We start from the raw sequence: 14,517 nt of genomic DNA on the forward strand, positions 1-14,517 counted from the left end.
TAGAGATGCTGTGGCATGCCCTTAAAAAGGTGCTTCATGCTGGAAAAGCCTCAAATGTGGCTGAATTACAACAATTTTGCAATGATGAGTGGGACAAAATTCCTGTAAGAGACTCATTGCAAGTTATCACCAACACTTGATTGCAGTTGTTCAGTTTTCTCCCTTAATAATAAAAACGTTTTGTGTTCCATTTTGTTGTCATTTACTAATGTTTCCATTTGTTTGATGATCTGAAACATTTCAATGTGACAAACATGCAAAAATATGAAATCAGGAAGGGAGTAAACGCACCTTTCACACCATACAGTATATCTATGGTATACACAGAGCAATATATTGTATCAATAAAACAAATCACTTTTAGACCCACAAGGGTGATGTGTCGTTTACCTTTGGACTCAGTCCCACGATGCATTGCCCTGATCAGGAACCAGTGGACACACGTAAAGCAGGAACTTAGTGTTTATCTTGTTTACATTCGCTGTTGTCTACTGACTGGCGAGTGTCACGTGTTCATGCTAAGTGTCAAAGTCTGAGGGTGATGCCAACATGCTGTATGCATATTTACTGAATTTAATTCAGGAGCGTAGAGGAACATAGTCATTCTTTGTACTCATTAGGTTGCTCCAACTTGAATGTCAACACTGGCTTTTTCCTAGTAGTGCAAATAATGAACACAAAACAGAGAAATATTAGCAAATGCATTCCAAAACAAATTCTACAGCTTTCATTCATTTTCTACCGCTTATTCTCACAAGGGTAGCGGGAGGGTGCTGGAGCCTATCCCAGCTGTCTTCAGGCGAGAGGCGGGGCACATCCTGTCATTTAGTAAAAACAAATTCATAGCAGGTTATTTTTGTTCTGGATTTCAATGACCATAACACCATCAAGTTATTATTAGACTGAATTTAATTTCCTTTTTAGACCATTCGCACAGTATTTTACAACAGATTGATTGTTAAGTTAAACAAAAAAAAGACATACATTATTGCGCTTTCTTCAACTACTACAGCAAGTCAAGAGTAGCTTTATCAGGCACAGGCTGGCCTTTTTTTTAACATACTTATTCAACAGTCACAGGCATTTCACTCAATAAAGTGCTTTTTTTCCCCTGTAAAATAACTTTTTTTTTTTTTAAAGCAGGCTAACAAACACCTGTAACCATCATCAAGACAGTAGTTGTATCACATTAGAAGAGTCACACACATGCACACAGGAGCAGACATACGAGTGAGTGTGTGCTTGGTACTACTACCGTATACCGTATACTGTATACTGTATACTGTATACATGTTTGAATGGAGAACTACTGAGGATTAAACTCACCAGCACATTCCAATGACATCCAATACCAGAGTTGGATCAAGATGATTAGCGTTGATTGCTAATGTCATTTGTCCTTCTAGTTTTACTTGGGAGCACAGTTACGTTATATTGTGAATTAATGACTCTTTTTAATATTATTTTGTATTTTTATTTGAAAATGTATTTTAAATACAGGTGTCATACTGTTTTACATGTACAGGTCCTTCTATACCGGTGTGTCCTGACTTTTTTGGATGCAGGGGGCAATTTAGTTACGCAAAAGACATTTATTGTATATAAAAAAAAACTTGTATACTTTTTCTGTCTTTAGTCTCATAATATTTTGAATTCTATAATTGCTACTCTTTGTTGTGTTTTTTTTTTTTGCACTTTTATTTTTTCTCTTATGACTTCTTCTAATACACTCACGAAAACTTCCAACGCAACATTTGGATTTACCGTAACACGTCATTTTCTTACAATAAATCCAAAACACAGTTTCAGAGTCACCTGCTCACCAAAGTCGCTATCTTGTATGAGCTTCTCTGGCGTCACGCAGCCTGGATTCTGCCATGAATGGAGTCAATTAATTGCCAAATTTCCGCCTGTGCGATGCGGCCCCATGTTTCCCTATACTGGCTACAGCAACGTTATATGGGTGACACATGGATGCTAAAGTTCCTTGCGACATTCCACCAGTTAGCATTCTGACGGCTCGTTCTTGCCGATTTTGACCTAGGCGCTGCATGGTCACGCGTTGACCGATAACAATGCAAAGAAATATTGAAGTTGCGCATTGCTACGGCTATTTATTGAACACATTTTGGAAGAAATGGTCAATGAGTTCCAAACAATGTGCAATTAAGCGGAAGCAGCTGCCCACACGACAAAATAAAAACAATTTTCTGAGCTTTCAATGTGTAATCATTTATCTTGACTAAAAACAATATCACGATTTACGTACACCAAATATTTCAAAATTGTGTTGCATTGGAAGTTTTGGTCAGTGTATTTTGCCTTTATTCTCATAAATCCCCCCCCCCCACACCTTTTTTTGTATTTTTATATCATAAAAACACAGCCAAAAAAAATATCACACTTGGGACACCCCAGTTCTGGACCGTTAACACTCACAATTAACGCCTCTATTGATTTAACTGGAGGAAGAAAAAAAAAACGTGTGGCTGTAGGCAACCTCTTGATGTTTCTAATATTTCAAGAGCTGCTTTGAGTGGTCACCAACCAGCAGCTTGATGGAGCTCTGCAGCCCTCGGTGAGAGACTCATGCGTGTTAGGGTTGTTTACAGTTAGAGTTGAAGTAAATAAACGCTCATTAAATGGTAGGGCATCTACAGTAGTTATTTCTTTAGATTCATTTCCTGTATGTGGTAGATGTTCACATTATGGTTTTGTGCTGCTTTTATCTCTTTTTTTTTTTTTAAACAAATATAAAGGTATATCGGTGCATGACACACTCACACATGAGACCCTGTTTGAGACCTGAAGCGATGTGTCCACATCCGTTCTACAGAGATCATACATGTAAAGTTTTCCCTCGTGTTCTGTGCATTATTGAAATTCTGTCCTAAAATGTTTATTGTGCTTCTTTCTCCTGAAAGATTGCAAGAGTGTTTTTAGTATGTAAGGTCAGTACTGCATGAACAGGTACCATATTCTCCTCACTGTTATCCTGATTAGCGGTTCTCCTCTGTGAGACGTCAGTGGGCTGTCCTAAGAAGAAGAGGACCCTTTCTTTCCTCTCCATGTCGAAGGACTCCCTGCCCGCTCTGCTCCATTAGCTGCAGAGAGCAGTGACACTTGAACAGCGTCTCCCTTTATGACATCCATTAAGAGCTCAGAAAGGCACATGCTGCCTTCATGCTCGCTCTCCAGTGATTAAGATGAGATTCATGTCCTGCTGTTCTGACTGACAGGCACTTGAACACCTTTCTGTCCCGTTGCTATGGACACAGGCAACAAAATATTAGTCACAAGGGAAAATACATGCATGCAAAAATGGAATACGTTAAAGCTCACCCAGTCTGTATTTCTCTTTTGCCTCTGCTCGCTCTTTGGCATCAAAGTACCAGACTGTGATGGCGTAGCTGGGAGACAAACGATGTGATGTTAGATATCCCACAAATGCATCAACAATATGTCACAGATGAATACAGTTTATCGCAGTTAATTGGTTCCAGACCAATTAGGTATACATGGATTTCCACAAGGTAGCATTCATTATTAATATTATGGAATATTTTTGTTGTTAGAGCATAGAAACCTGTTTATGCCTTTCTAAATGCGGTTTTTCCATGAAATAAACACCCCTACAGTGACCTTTACACTCCTATAATTCTTTGTTTACACCCCAACTCTTATGTGCAGGCTACGGAATCACTGCAGGGACACAAACGGCGGCTGCCGCTTTAAGCATAGCAAACTACCGAGCCAACTAGTTAGGCTCCAATTTATTTATTCTAAACATATTTATTCTAACTTCATGTAAGAAGCCAAAAATGTACCAGTTCCGCACAAAATGTGAGGAGAACTCGTTTTCACTCTGTCATGTTGGACATGCCGTGACTGACAATGCAGTGTTATATGGTAAAGTAATACAAGTGTTAAGGTAATATAAGGTAGTGTCGCTTCTATATAACATGACCAAAATACTACATGATTGCCTTTCAATGTTTTTCATTCATAATAGGCAATGATATTTGATTAATGAATTGATTGATTTTTGAAAAACGCAGTATTTGCCAGGTGGTGAGGGACGACGGTACATGGTTGACCATGGCTCTCAATTTACACAAAACTGTGGAGGGCAAACCTCTGTTGTACAAGACACAAGGTCGTACAAAGTTTAGCGAGCAAGGCTTTTGACACTTTTTTCAACACATTTAAAACTGTAACCCTCCATGGTGCCCCAATACCACACCGCTGGCAAGGTGTTTCCATGCTTCCATGGTTCCACCTATGTAGGTTTTAAGGTAGGGACAGTTTGACCCTTTTGTTATGAATCGGTTTCAAAAGGTCCAACAAAAACCAAACCATGTAAATCACTCAATATTAAATCAAAAATACATAATAATTAAAGATAGTAACATGGAGTGAACACTGCAAGGTTTGACTGTCTTTCCATGATTTCCTCTGGAAATGTCAATAAGTGTGATTGTATTGATTAGCACTGCTTTAAGACAAGCGAGTGTCATGGACAGCATAGGGTTAATATGCACAGTTTTTCCTCTCCCCTGTGGGGCTGCATTGTTTATTCCTGTCTCTCATGTCTGTGCCTCAGCGGCACGAGTCCTGCAATCGAACCTTCCTCCCCTCTGCCTCGTCTCCCGTCTCAGGAAACACATACTTCCTGCCCCTGACCCCACCTCGCCCCCAGCTAAGAGAGGGGAGGCTTCAATTACGATGACGTAAATGTATATATCTACCTATGTCACAGTTATCAATAGAAAAGCTTTTCAATACAAAATCTGGTTGTATAAAAAAAATCTGCGGTAAACTCACCGAGTGGCGTAGGCTGGCTTGACTTCATGTGGGTTCCGGCGGTCGGACCAGAAGATCAGCAGTCGGTCAAACAAGGGTTCGATGTTTGCAACCACATTTTTTCCTTCAGGGTAGATCTGCAGCAACCCTCCTTGTGTCTACAATATAAACAAAACAAACACACACAACTTGCTGCGTTCATTCATTCCACTTCATACATGAGAGCAAAAATAACATGGCAAGTGTTGTCATACCTGGACATCCCAGTTCTTGTTGAGATAGTAGATACATGTGATGCAGCGTCCATCACCATTAGGGTTATCAACATGGCGAACATAACCGGCACCCTTACCCGGGTAACACGCAACCATGGCCTGAAACGGAGGGATTGACATGTTCAGCACAATGAAACAGCAGTGAAATAATGTAGAGTACACTGGGTTGTGTATTATTATGCTGATTCTATGTTACTGCAACTCCAACAAACAAATATTAGGAATAACTGACAATTTCCATCAAATTATTAGTATGATTCCAGCTCCAGTATTGGATCTCATTGAGATACCCATAGATTCCCACGGTGCCAAAAGCACAGGAACATGTGGAAGTTCAGCCGCTGGTCAACACTATGATCTCCAGATAGAGTATCCACAACCACAACAATGGTCTCACGCTGGTATTTCCCCTGCTTGATGCCTGTGTGTTCAAGGCTGAGAGGCGGCTGGTGTGGTCACTTTTCGTGAGCTGCGTGACTACTTTGGAGTCAGAGCACATTCTCCACCAAAAGCACCTGCGATGACCTTAAAACGCACTGGTGAGATGTGCCAGAGCGACAGGGTAGGGTTACATAAACATGATCATGTGCCCCGAGTTGCGTAAATAGCCTTCTGAACATCTCCACTGACTAGTCAGGAAGCGGCTAAAGTAGATTTGTTTTCCTGATTGGCTGCAGTGAGAGATGGTAGATGATGATAGCCAGCAGTAGTGGCGTCTTTTTAAGGGCCGACAGTCAGGTGCCTGATTGTTGCGTGACGCAGTGGGACGACCGCTGCAATTCGGGAGTAGAAAAATTGGCTTTCCCTGACCTCAATCCCACTTATGTGATCATCTTGGGCGTGCTGTTCGACCTGGAAAGCCGTCCCATGGCAGCGTGTGCAAAAGCAAACAGCAACAGAAAAATATACTATTTGTGGTCATGAGAATACAATTCATGCATCCAAAAAAAAAAAAAGAAAATGGCGTCTCTATAGATTTTATACATAAAAAAGGTTGTCACCTTGTCTATGTACGGTTTATCATTCCAGGTGCATCCCAGCATCACATCATCTGAGATCCATCACACTCATTCATGACAAACCGGTTCCGCATGACCCGAGCATTGATTGGCTAACACTCTCACAAGCTGTCGTACAACGAGGGTTTCCACCCTAAGGAAATCAAAGGACAGCCCACAAAGATTTCTGTTGCTACCTGTCCCTGTGCTCCCCTCTGACTAATGAGAATGGGCTTCTCCCACACATTTCCTCTTTCACAGCCAAGTGACTTGGCTTAAGTCTTTCTTGCAGTAAGGACATAATTATCTTGTAGACAGTACCAGTATGGTATGTACAGTCGTTCCTCCTTTACAATGGTTAATTGGTTCCAGCCCGGCCATGATTAATGACATTTTGTCACATACGAATGTTAACGAATGAAATATTTTCACAGTTAGAGCATAAAAAGCCTGTAGACATGAAATAACACCCTTGTAGTCGCCCTTACACTCCTATTATTCATTGTTTACACCACCTTGCACAACTGCAGTGCCTTGAGCCGGCCTAGCGAGGTAACCAGTTCGCCTCAATTTATTTATTCGAAACTTAGGAAGCCAAGAATTTACCACTTCCACACAAACTGGAGATTTTTATTAGGAAGCCAATAAATCCTTGGAGTCTTTTATGTTTCACCGCTCCTCTCTTGTGATTATGCAGTGTTTGAAGAGTGAATTGTTTTTAAATTACTAATATCAGAATGGTTAACTTCTGTGTGACAGTTAATAATGCAATCACTGGATACATTGTACTGTATATCACTGTATATATCTGGCAGACATATAGACATTTAGGTAAGAGTGATTATTGTAGCTATGCACAAAAGAATTGTGCAATTGAGCTGACTTTTTTCCCCAAGTTAGCAAGAATCTTAACAGCACTGTACACAATCAAGCACATTAGCGTGTATCACACCGCCACACTGTGCAGCCCTTGGCTGCAGCATAAACACACACACACTGATTACATTACAAATACCATAAAGGCACTTATAGGACGATGTTATTACATCAGGATATTACAGGAAATCAAAGTATTGAAGAAAAGACCGTCACTCACACACACAGGCCGAGTCATACTGAGTCACACAGCATGACATGGCATGCCGCGATCCTATCTACGGCCCGCTGCTCTCGTCACATCTCTGCAGCGATCAGTGCCCTCAGTCAATTAGAGTTGGCACCGAGCAACCTGCATGGCCGACAAGACACTACGGATGCTCCAATCGGGGTTTTACGAAGCAGATTCTGATCATCCATGAGTGAGCCCGGCAGATACCCATCACACGGATTAACTTTACATTATTCAATTTATTTATGATAAGTGGTATTGATCAGGGGCACATGTTCATGTCCAACATGAGGATTGTGAACAAAAAAATGGAAAAAAAAAAAACTTGAAAAAAAGTGCCGTTTTCCTTTAATGTAACCAACATAGTAATACCAGTATGTGTATTATTGGAGTGTGTAGTGGTGGGAAACTGCACTGCATCATTGGGTGGATTACTATAGTCAGAAAAGTATGATAGGTGTAACTTTAGGGGTTGTCAGCGTCCTTGATTGTGACGGCAATTGTGGGCTGACGTCATGTTCAAGGAGGTTTGTGGGATGAAAATGAATGAATCACCAAGAAAATGGGCATAGGACTTTATGTAAAATAGAATCACACATGATTAATAGGTGCCATTATGCTTTTTAGGAACCAGGATAATTAAATGAATGATGGCCCATTATGTCACTTTGTCCTTCCAACTCCACATCACTGCTCAATATTTGGCAGGCAAGAAGTGACAACAGCAGCTAATTATTGGTGCAATTTTATCTGAATGACATGTCGTGTCACCATTATTTAGCAAACCATCAATTCTATTTTCTTCATATCTAGGTTATCTGAAAGGACTGACTTCATAACCAAAAAAAAAAATAAAAAGCTGTACGTTATGCAAGAGCTTTAAGTGCGTAGTTACTACCCACTGCAGCCTGCATGGTGGCACTACGGAGCACGTGGAAGGGCATCTGAGGACATGCTGCTGCTGCAGCAGACGCTCGGGACAAGAGATTGTGCTGCATGGCTCCCGCTAACTAGATAACTCAACACGCTATGTACACTATAATGACAACAAAATCAACATCCCCAGTCCTGATGAATGAAAATGAGGGCATACAGACACGCCCATGCTGCTGCTGTGGTGGTATTCCCAGAACCGAAAGCTAGCCCCCCTCCCTCGTCTTTTCTCAGCGCCATCTGAGCTCTACTCTGTATGGGCCTGTTACCAAGGAAACAGCTTGAAAATATTTTGTCCAAGTACCAAAAAAATGGGTGTTGATCTTTGTGCAGAACAGCCTGTGCTGCTGCTCAACCGTCAGCGGGTCGGGTCAGGCAATTTGGCACAGGTTAGGTATTAATGCGGGTGTCTGATGGCTATGCAGGTTGCTTAGTGCAATTAGGTTTTCATTGGCCACGTGACTCAGTATGTGTGTGTGTGTGTGTGTCAGCCTTCTGCCACAGACATTAACGAAATAATAATGATTTCCATCTTTTGTTCAATACTTCTGTCTACTTAAGTAAATGAGATGGGTGAAGAAACACCGAGGATGAGCCAGTCTAAAAACTAATTGTTATCCTGGAGGCACAGACTCACTGACCTCCTGTCCACTTGTACCCCACCCTGATCCTCCTCTTTCCTATCACTTCCTCTCTTACTCACACTCATTCTGTTGCAAATGCATTGTAACACATCTTAAAATAAAGCCTGTAGCTCTGCCAACTACGGTAAATTCCAGTGTATAAGCCGCTACTTTTTTCTTAAACTTTGAACCCTTGTGTCTTATACAGCGGTGGGGCTAATTTCTGGCTAAATTCTAATCTTGTGACATCTCCTTTACTTCAGAACTACTACTAGTTGTTTAAAATACTATGCCGCTCACGAGTCCATGAGGAAACCGTAGATCTTTCTTTAGCAGAGCCAATCCCGAGTGATCAGTGCAGTCACAACAAGCTTGTCAATGCATTGGAAATCTCAGGTCATTATATATATACATATAACAGTAGAACAATATAACAGTCTGACTCACAATGCCATCTTACAACAAACACTTAACTCATCACACAGCAACTTAACATACCTGGTAAGGCGAGTTTAAAATTGAAAGTGACAAAATGTTTAAAGTTTTCCCATAACGCAATGCATCTGAGCATTTAATTCACTGGGGCGCTGTACTGACGTCAGCCTCCCTCTGGGCTCCTCTGGTGGACAGAGACAGCATTACATCCCTAGCTATCATTTTCTATGCTCCTTCCTTGTCCTCCAATGAAATGCTTTGCTCAAACAAAAAACATAGTTTTTTGTATTTAACTTGTATTGGTGCATGTTTGTATATTTATCAGTTATACCTTTTATGTGTTCAGTTGTGGGTGCAGCTTATGCACAGTGTTTTTCATCCGCTAATAGGCTAGCCGAGCATGATGTTGCTGTGAGGAAGTTAGCGCTGTACTTCACATACTAGCTAGATGTAGTTTGGCTAACTTTTCTAATAGAATGCTAAAATCCACAACAAACACTCATGCTGGTGCTTGTGGTTAGCAAGACTTAGTCATGGAGGGAATTCCAATTACAATAGTGAAAGACATCCATATTTTGTTGACATAATTAGACAGTATGTGGTGAACAGTGCTCTCATTTTGAAGGCCACAAGTATGTTGATTGTTAACGGCTTTTTGCATTAACAAGCGGTGAAACACGACGTGGTGTAGACAGACTCATACTCTGCTCAACAAACCCTGTTTCAGGTCGCTATTTCGACAAGTTTAGTTTGGGAGGGGCAGGTTTTTGTTTGTCATGTGATTTTGCCACATTAAACGACTCGCCAGGGGAATACTTCCCCACACAAATGTTCCTTCTCCTCACAATGATAGCATTTCATTATTTTAATTTCTGCAAGACTCAGTGTTAACATTGGATTCTGCTTTTACTCTTTACTCAAGAAAAAGATGAAAAAATAAACAAACATTAATGCGGAAATCATAAGGCCCTAATTCAGGCAAGAGCGGAGTTCCAGTATACATTAGATAAAGTACACTAAAGCGCTTGTTAGTGCCATGCACTCTGTCAGAGACAACTCTTTGGTGTTAAAGCTACAGACATTCAAAACAACATGTTCCCAGTGGATCTTACAAAAACTTTAAAAGTGTCTAAATTTCAAAACCGGGTAAGATGTGCAACACTCTTCCAATACACTATTGTGGAAGCTGTGAGACTTATGCAAAATAGAAAAAAAATAACAGTAGCACATAAGAACATTCAACCATAAAACCACTCGTACTGTCTTGTACTGCAGGACTTGAAAGCAGCACAGTCCTGGGGGGCAGAGCAAAGGTCGCAGACAGGAGGCTAACCATGGCCTAGGTCTTACGTAAATGGGGAAATGCAGCACGAGGGCAAGGTGCTACAACTGCTGCAGGGTGAATGAGGTTATTGGACCATAGTTTACTTGGAGCTCAACAAGTGAGAATTTTGAATGGGTTCCAATGATAATGATTGCACATTGACATTAGCTCGTCAAAGGCCCTACTACTGTACCTTTGAAACGGGACTTTTATAGCTTTGGAGCACACCTGTATCTATTACGGAAGCATAATAGAGAAGAAGAATTGTTTTCAAAGCCAAAATAGCTAGGAATGTGATTTAAGGAGATAGAGCTGCAAGAGTATTTTTTTCCCTCTGGGCATAATGTGGAGGAAGGCCTAAACATAAGGAAGTAAATCAACGTAAACTAAAAAGTCAATTATAATCCTGCTCCCAAGATAAGTGAGCAGCCTGCCTCCAACCTCTCACCTTAGTACGTCCATTGATGACACAGTCCCCCAGCTGTCCGTTGGCCGCACTGTACATGACAGCCTCATCAATATGGGCCATCAGCATCCCGATGTTCTTACATCCAGTCTCATGTCCTTCCACCCAGGCAATCTGGTCACCCCGGATGTTCCGAGACGGAATGCCCCTCTGGCTCACCAGCTGCCCGCCGCGGAATTTCCCACTCTGGTTTAAGACTTCGACTTCCTCCAAGACTCGCTCGCCCAGCAGAGGGCCCAAGAAGTTGTCCTTCACGCATATGCCGTAGTACTTAATGCAGGGCACGATGTACTGCAGGGCAATGCTCTCCGCTGACCAGCCAGACCCCTCTGAAGGGGGCGAGGTGGGGATGCCGTCAGCCTCCACGGGGGAGGTTTGACTGCAGGGGGTTGCCAACTGATATATGTTGTGTTGGAAACTCGGAGGGACTGCGGGGGCCAAGAGGGTCTGGGGAGTGACACAGTGACTGGAACTCATCTGGTCACCGTAGCAACTTCTAATGCAGTCAGGAGTCAGTCTGGCGCATTTGTGAGCAATACTTCCATCAGCCAACCTCCTTCGCTTCAAGTCTGACTCCCCCAAGGGAAAACCTGAATCAGCAGAAGATCCTAAATCTGGTGACCCGGTGAGAGTCTCTAATCCCAAGTCACGGTTCTCCCCACCTCTTCTTTTCTGTTGTTTGGTTCTTAAGTCATTGTTGAGCCTCCGAATCAAAACAGGGTCGCCATTCTCCACTAGACAGGCTCGACTGGTGAGGGGGTATGCGGAGGTCCCAGCTGTGCCCTTCATTTGTGCCGGGTTCGGCGTGTGAGCCAAAGCACCCGGGGGGCTCCCCTCCACAGACGGAGATACGATGGCGCCATCGTGGAGCGGAACGCCGGTTCTGCATTGTTTTGTCGGGGTCGTGAGTCCAGCGGGTTCGGCTAGACCCACCAGAAAATCTTCAGTGGTTGGCGCCCCGATTGCCGCCCCGCACAATCTGTTGAGTCCCATGTCCTCTGGGTGGGTGTACACAACCTCTGCCGGTGAGCAGGCAAGCTGCAGTCCGCTGATCCTTTTCTCTTGAGACGCTGAAGCTGCATCCAATCTCGGCTTTAAAAGGTCCGTGCGTCTCCAAGTCTCCATTTCATCTCGTCTTGCACGGTATGATGTGCACGTAGCCCACGTCGGCGCTTCATCTTCTCGCCAAACCACTGGGTGCCGTGATGTAGAGGAGCTCTGCTGCAACTGCTTTCATGTCCGAGACTTGTTTTTCCTTTGCAAGCATCATCTCTCACCCTCCAAGCTGTCGGGTGGATTGCATTATTCTAAAAACATTTTTGAGGCTGTTTGGACTGTCGAGGAAGAATAAAATGAGAGACTTTAGCAACTATTAATAGCATTAGGCAGGTCACTTGACATAGAGCAGAAGTATAACAAATTCAGAGTTTTACTTTACCTGGAGAGCACAGATATACTCACTAGCTATGCCACTTGCACAATTAAAGATAAACACAACATACTCACAAAGAAAACAAAAGCGGTTGTGAATTGCATCATTTGGCTTTGATGGTGTAGCCAGTCCTTATTTAAATAATTCAAAGCCAAGTCTCTAAGCAGCTCAATAACAACTTTTATCATTAGTATAATCGTTTTAATCGCACAGCTAAGGATTCGATGCAAACAGAGTTCAATTTGAAGGCGTGAGATGAAATAAAGCGAGGGAAATTTGATAATGACTTACCGCAGCCCACAGCAATGCAAATCCACTCTTGAGCGTACGTGACAGGCTGCGTGTACGCATGTTATTTCCGGGAGTGTCTTCCCCTCCGTGCGCGCGTCCCACGCAGCGTCTTTAAATACATTTAAAACGCACACATACACTGTAAGAGATGATGGCGGACGAGGACCCAGAGCCGGACACCGGCCTGGCACAATGGTGTGGGCAAGGCAAGGGAAGATGCTCCTCCAACGTTCCTCAATGTACACTGTGATGGGTCTATGCAAGCGAACCCAATATCCTCCTCTTCCCTGCCCCCCACTCCCTCCTGTCACCAACATACGTACCGGCCATGTGACCACTACTTTCACCAGCTGAGCCGCCCATAAAAGATAGCGGCACACGTAAAGCGAACTAAACTAGTTCCCTTCACGTTCTTGCTATATTCAATGGGTGCGTTACTGGTAACACAAACAACTTCGCTAGGCTACATACAAAAAACACAATACTCACTCAGTCTTCAAATGTGCTTTTTTTACATTTGTCTTGTCCAATGTCAACATTATAGCAATAACAACAAGGGAAAAAAGCATCAATAATTCTTTTTAAAACGTAAAAATCGAACGTTAGCTCGGAAAGTAAAGAAATGCTTGTAGGATTTGTGATGGAAACGTCACGTGTTTGCCTCGTCAACTATTGGTAGGCAGAAATCACGTGACTCAATCATAACCGCCCCATAGGCCAATTAAAAAATGTAGCATATGACCAAATCACTACTCAATTGATTAATGCCATGAACTTGGTCCATCGGAAATATAGTGTAACGTTTGAGTATTCAATTAAGGTATACGCCCCCTACTGGTTGTTATGAGTAGTATAACAAGGAAATATATCCGATTAATGTGTGCATTTCTCAAAAAAATAAAAAAAAACATTTATATCTGAATAGTATGTTTCATTTGATGTTATCCTTATGCCACTCACAACCTTCAAGTTGTTTTGATTTTGCTGAAATATTTAGAGTCTTTCTCTTTTTCTTTCTATGATGCAAGGTGGTGGTTATGATTAATAACTAGCAGCGGTTCCAATTGAATGAATTTGACAATTATTTGGGAGATTTTGCTTTATTTTGATTATGCAACATTCCAGTACAGAAAGGTCAGCTGTTATGAATAGAAGTGATGTTGTACTGTGTTGTGTAAATAGTACATTTCCTCCTTTATGACAACATTCACACACGTAAACAAAGATGCAGGAGTTTCCAGGACTAGATGGCACTCATGATAGTCAGTCTGTGTATATATAAAACGTGCCGTGAGAGGAAGTGCGGCAAAGCCAGGTCTGGGGTCAGGGGGTGAGGATTATTGACTCACTGGCGGGGATTAGGGACATGTATTGACATCAGAGTGGCATGCAACATCATTCTCAGATGACAACACTCTCATGCCACAAAAGGTAAGCAAACACATGTACAATCTGCAAGGCTGACAGCCCCCATAAAGCCTTTTGACTGCACTTTCTTCCCCCTACACATTACCACTAACATTCATTCATTTTCTACCGCTTATCCTCACAAGGGTCGTGGGGGTGCTGGAGCCTATCCCAGCTGTCTTTCTTCTTTTCTATTCAAATTCACATGCTAAGCTCTTATCAAATCCATTTCTGCCATCTTGTGGCCATTTTCATGGTTTAAAAATGCTCTAAAAGTGAAGTCTCTTAGTGTACAGTTAAAGTCATCCCCTCCTTTTACACCTTGTGCAAAAAAAATGTATAAATACGTCTTAAGTATTGAACTAGTTAAACACCAAAGGTTCGACCCCTTAAGTTGTATTTACTTGTCATTTTGCACACAT

At 42.2% G+C, this 14,517-nt stretch overlaps 1 protein-coding gene across 1 annotated transcript; it reads right to left on the reverse strand.

Annotated features, from left to right (window-relative positions):
* Positions 1–891: 891 nt before the first annotated feature.
* egln2 (egl-9 family hypoxia-inducible factor 2) lies at positions 892–13,330 on the reverse strand. Its single transcript, XM_058080532.1, has 7 exons — positions 13,178–13,330; positions 12,689–12,797; positions 10,948–12,299; positions 5,058–5,177; positions 4,825–4,961; positions 3,343–3,410; positions 892–3,266 (listed from the first exon to the last, which is right to left on the reverse strand). Exons 3-7 carry the CDS (start codon positions 12,088–12,090, stop codon positions 3,214–3,216), a joined length of 1,521 nt encoding a protein of 506 aa, XP_057936515.1. The 5' UTR covers positions 12,091–12,299; positions 12,689–12,797; positions 13,178–13,330; the 3' UTR covers positions 892–3,213.
* Between the last annotated feature and the right edge of the window lie 1,187 nt (positions 13,331–14,517).

Source organism: Doryrhamphus excisus, chromosome 8 (assembly GCF_030265055.1).
Source record: "Doryrhamphus excisus isolate RoL2022-K1 chromosome 8, RoL_Dexc_1.0, whole genome shotgun sequence".
Classification (NCBI taxonomy): domain Eukaryota; kingdom Metazoa; phylum Chordata; class Actinopteri; order Syngnathiformes; family Syngnathidae; genus Doryrhamphus; species Doryrhamphus excisus.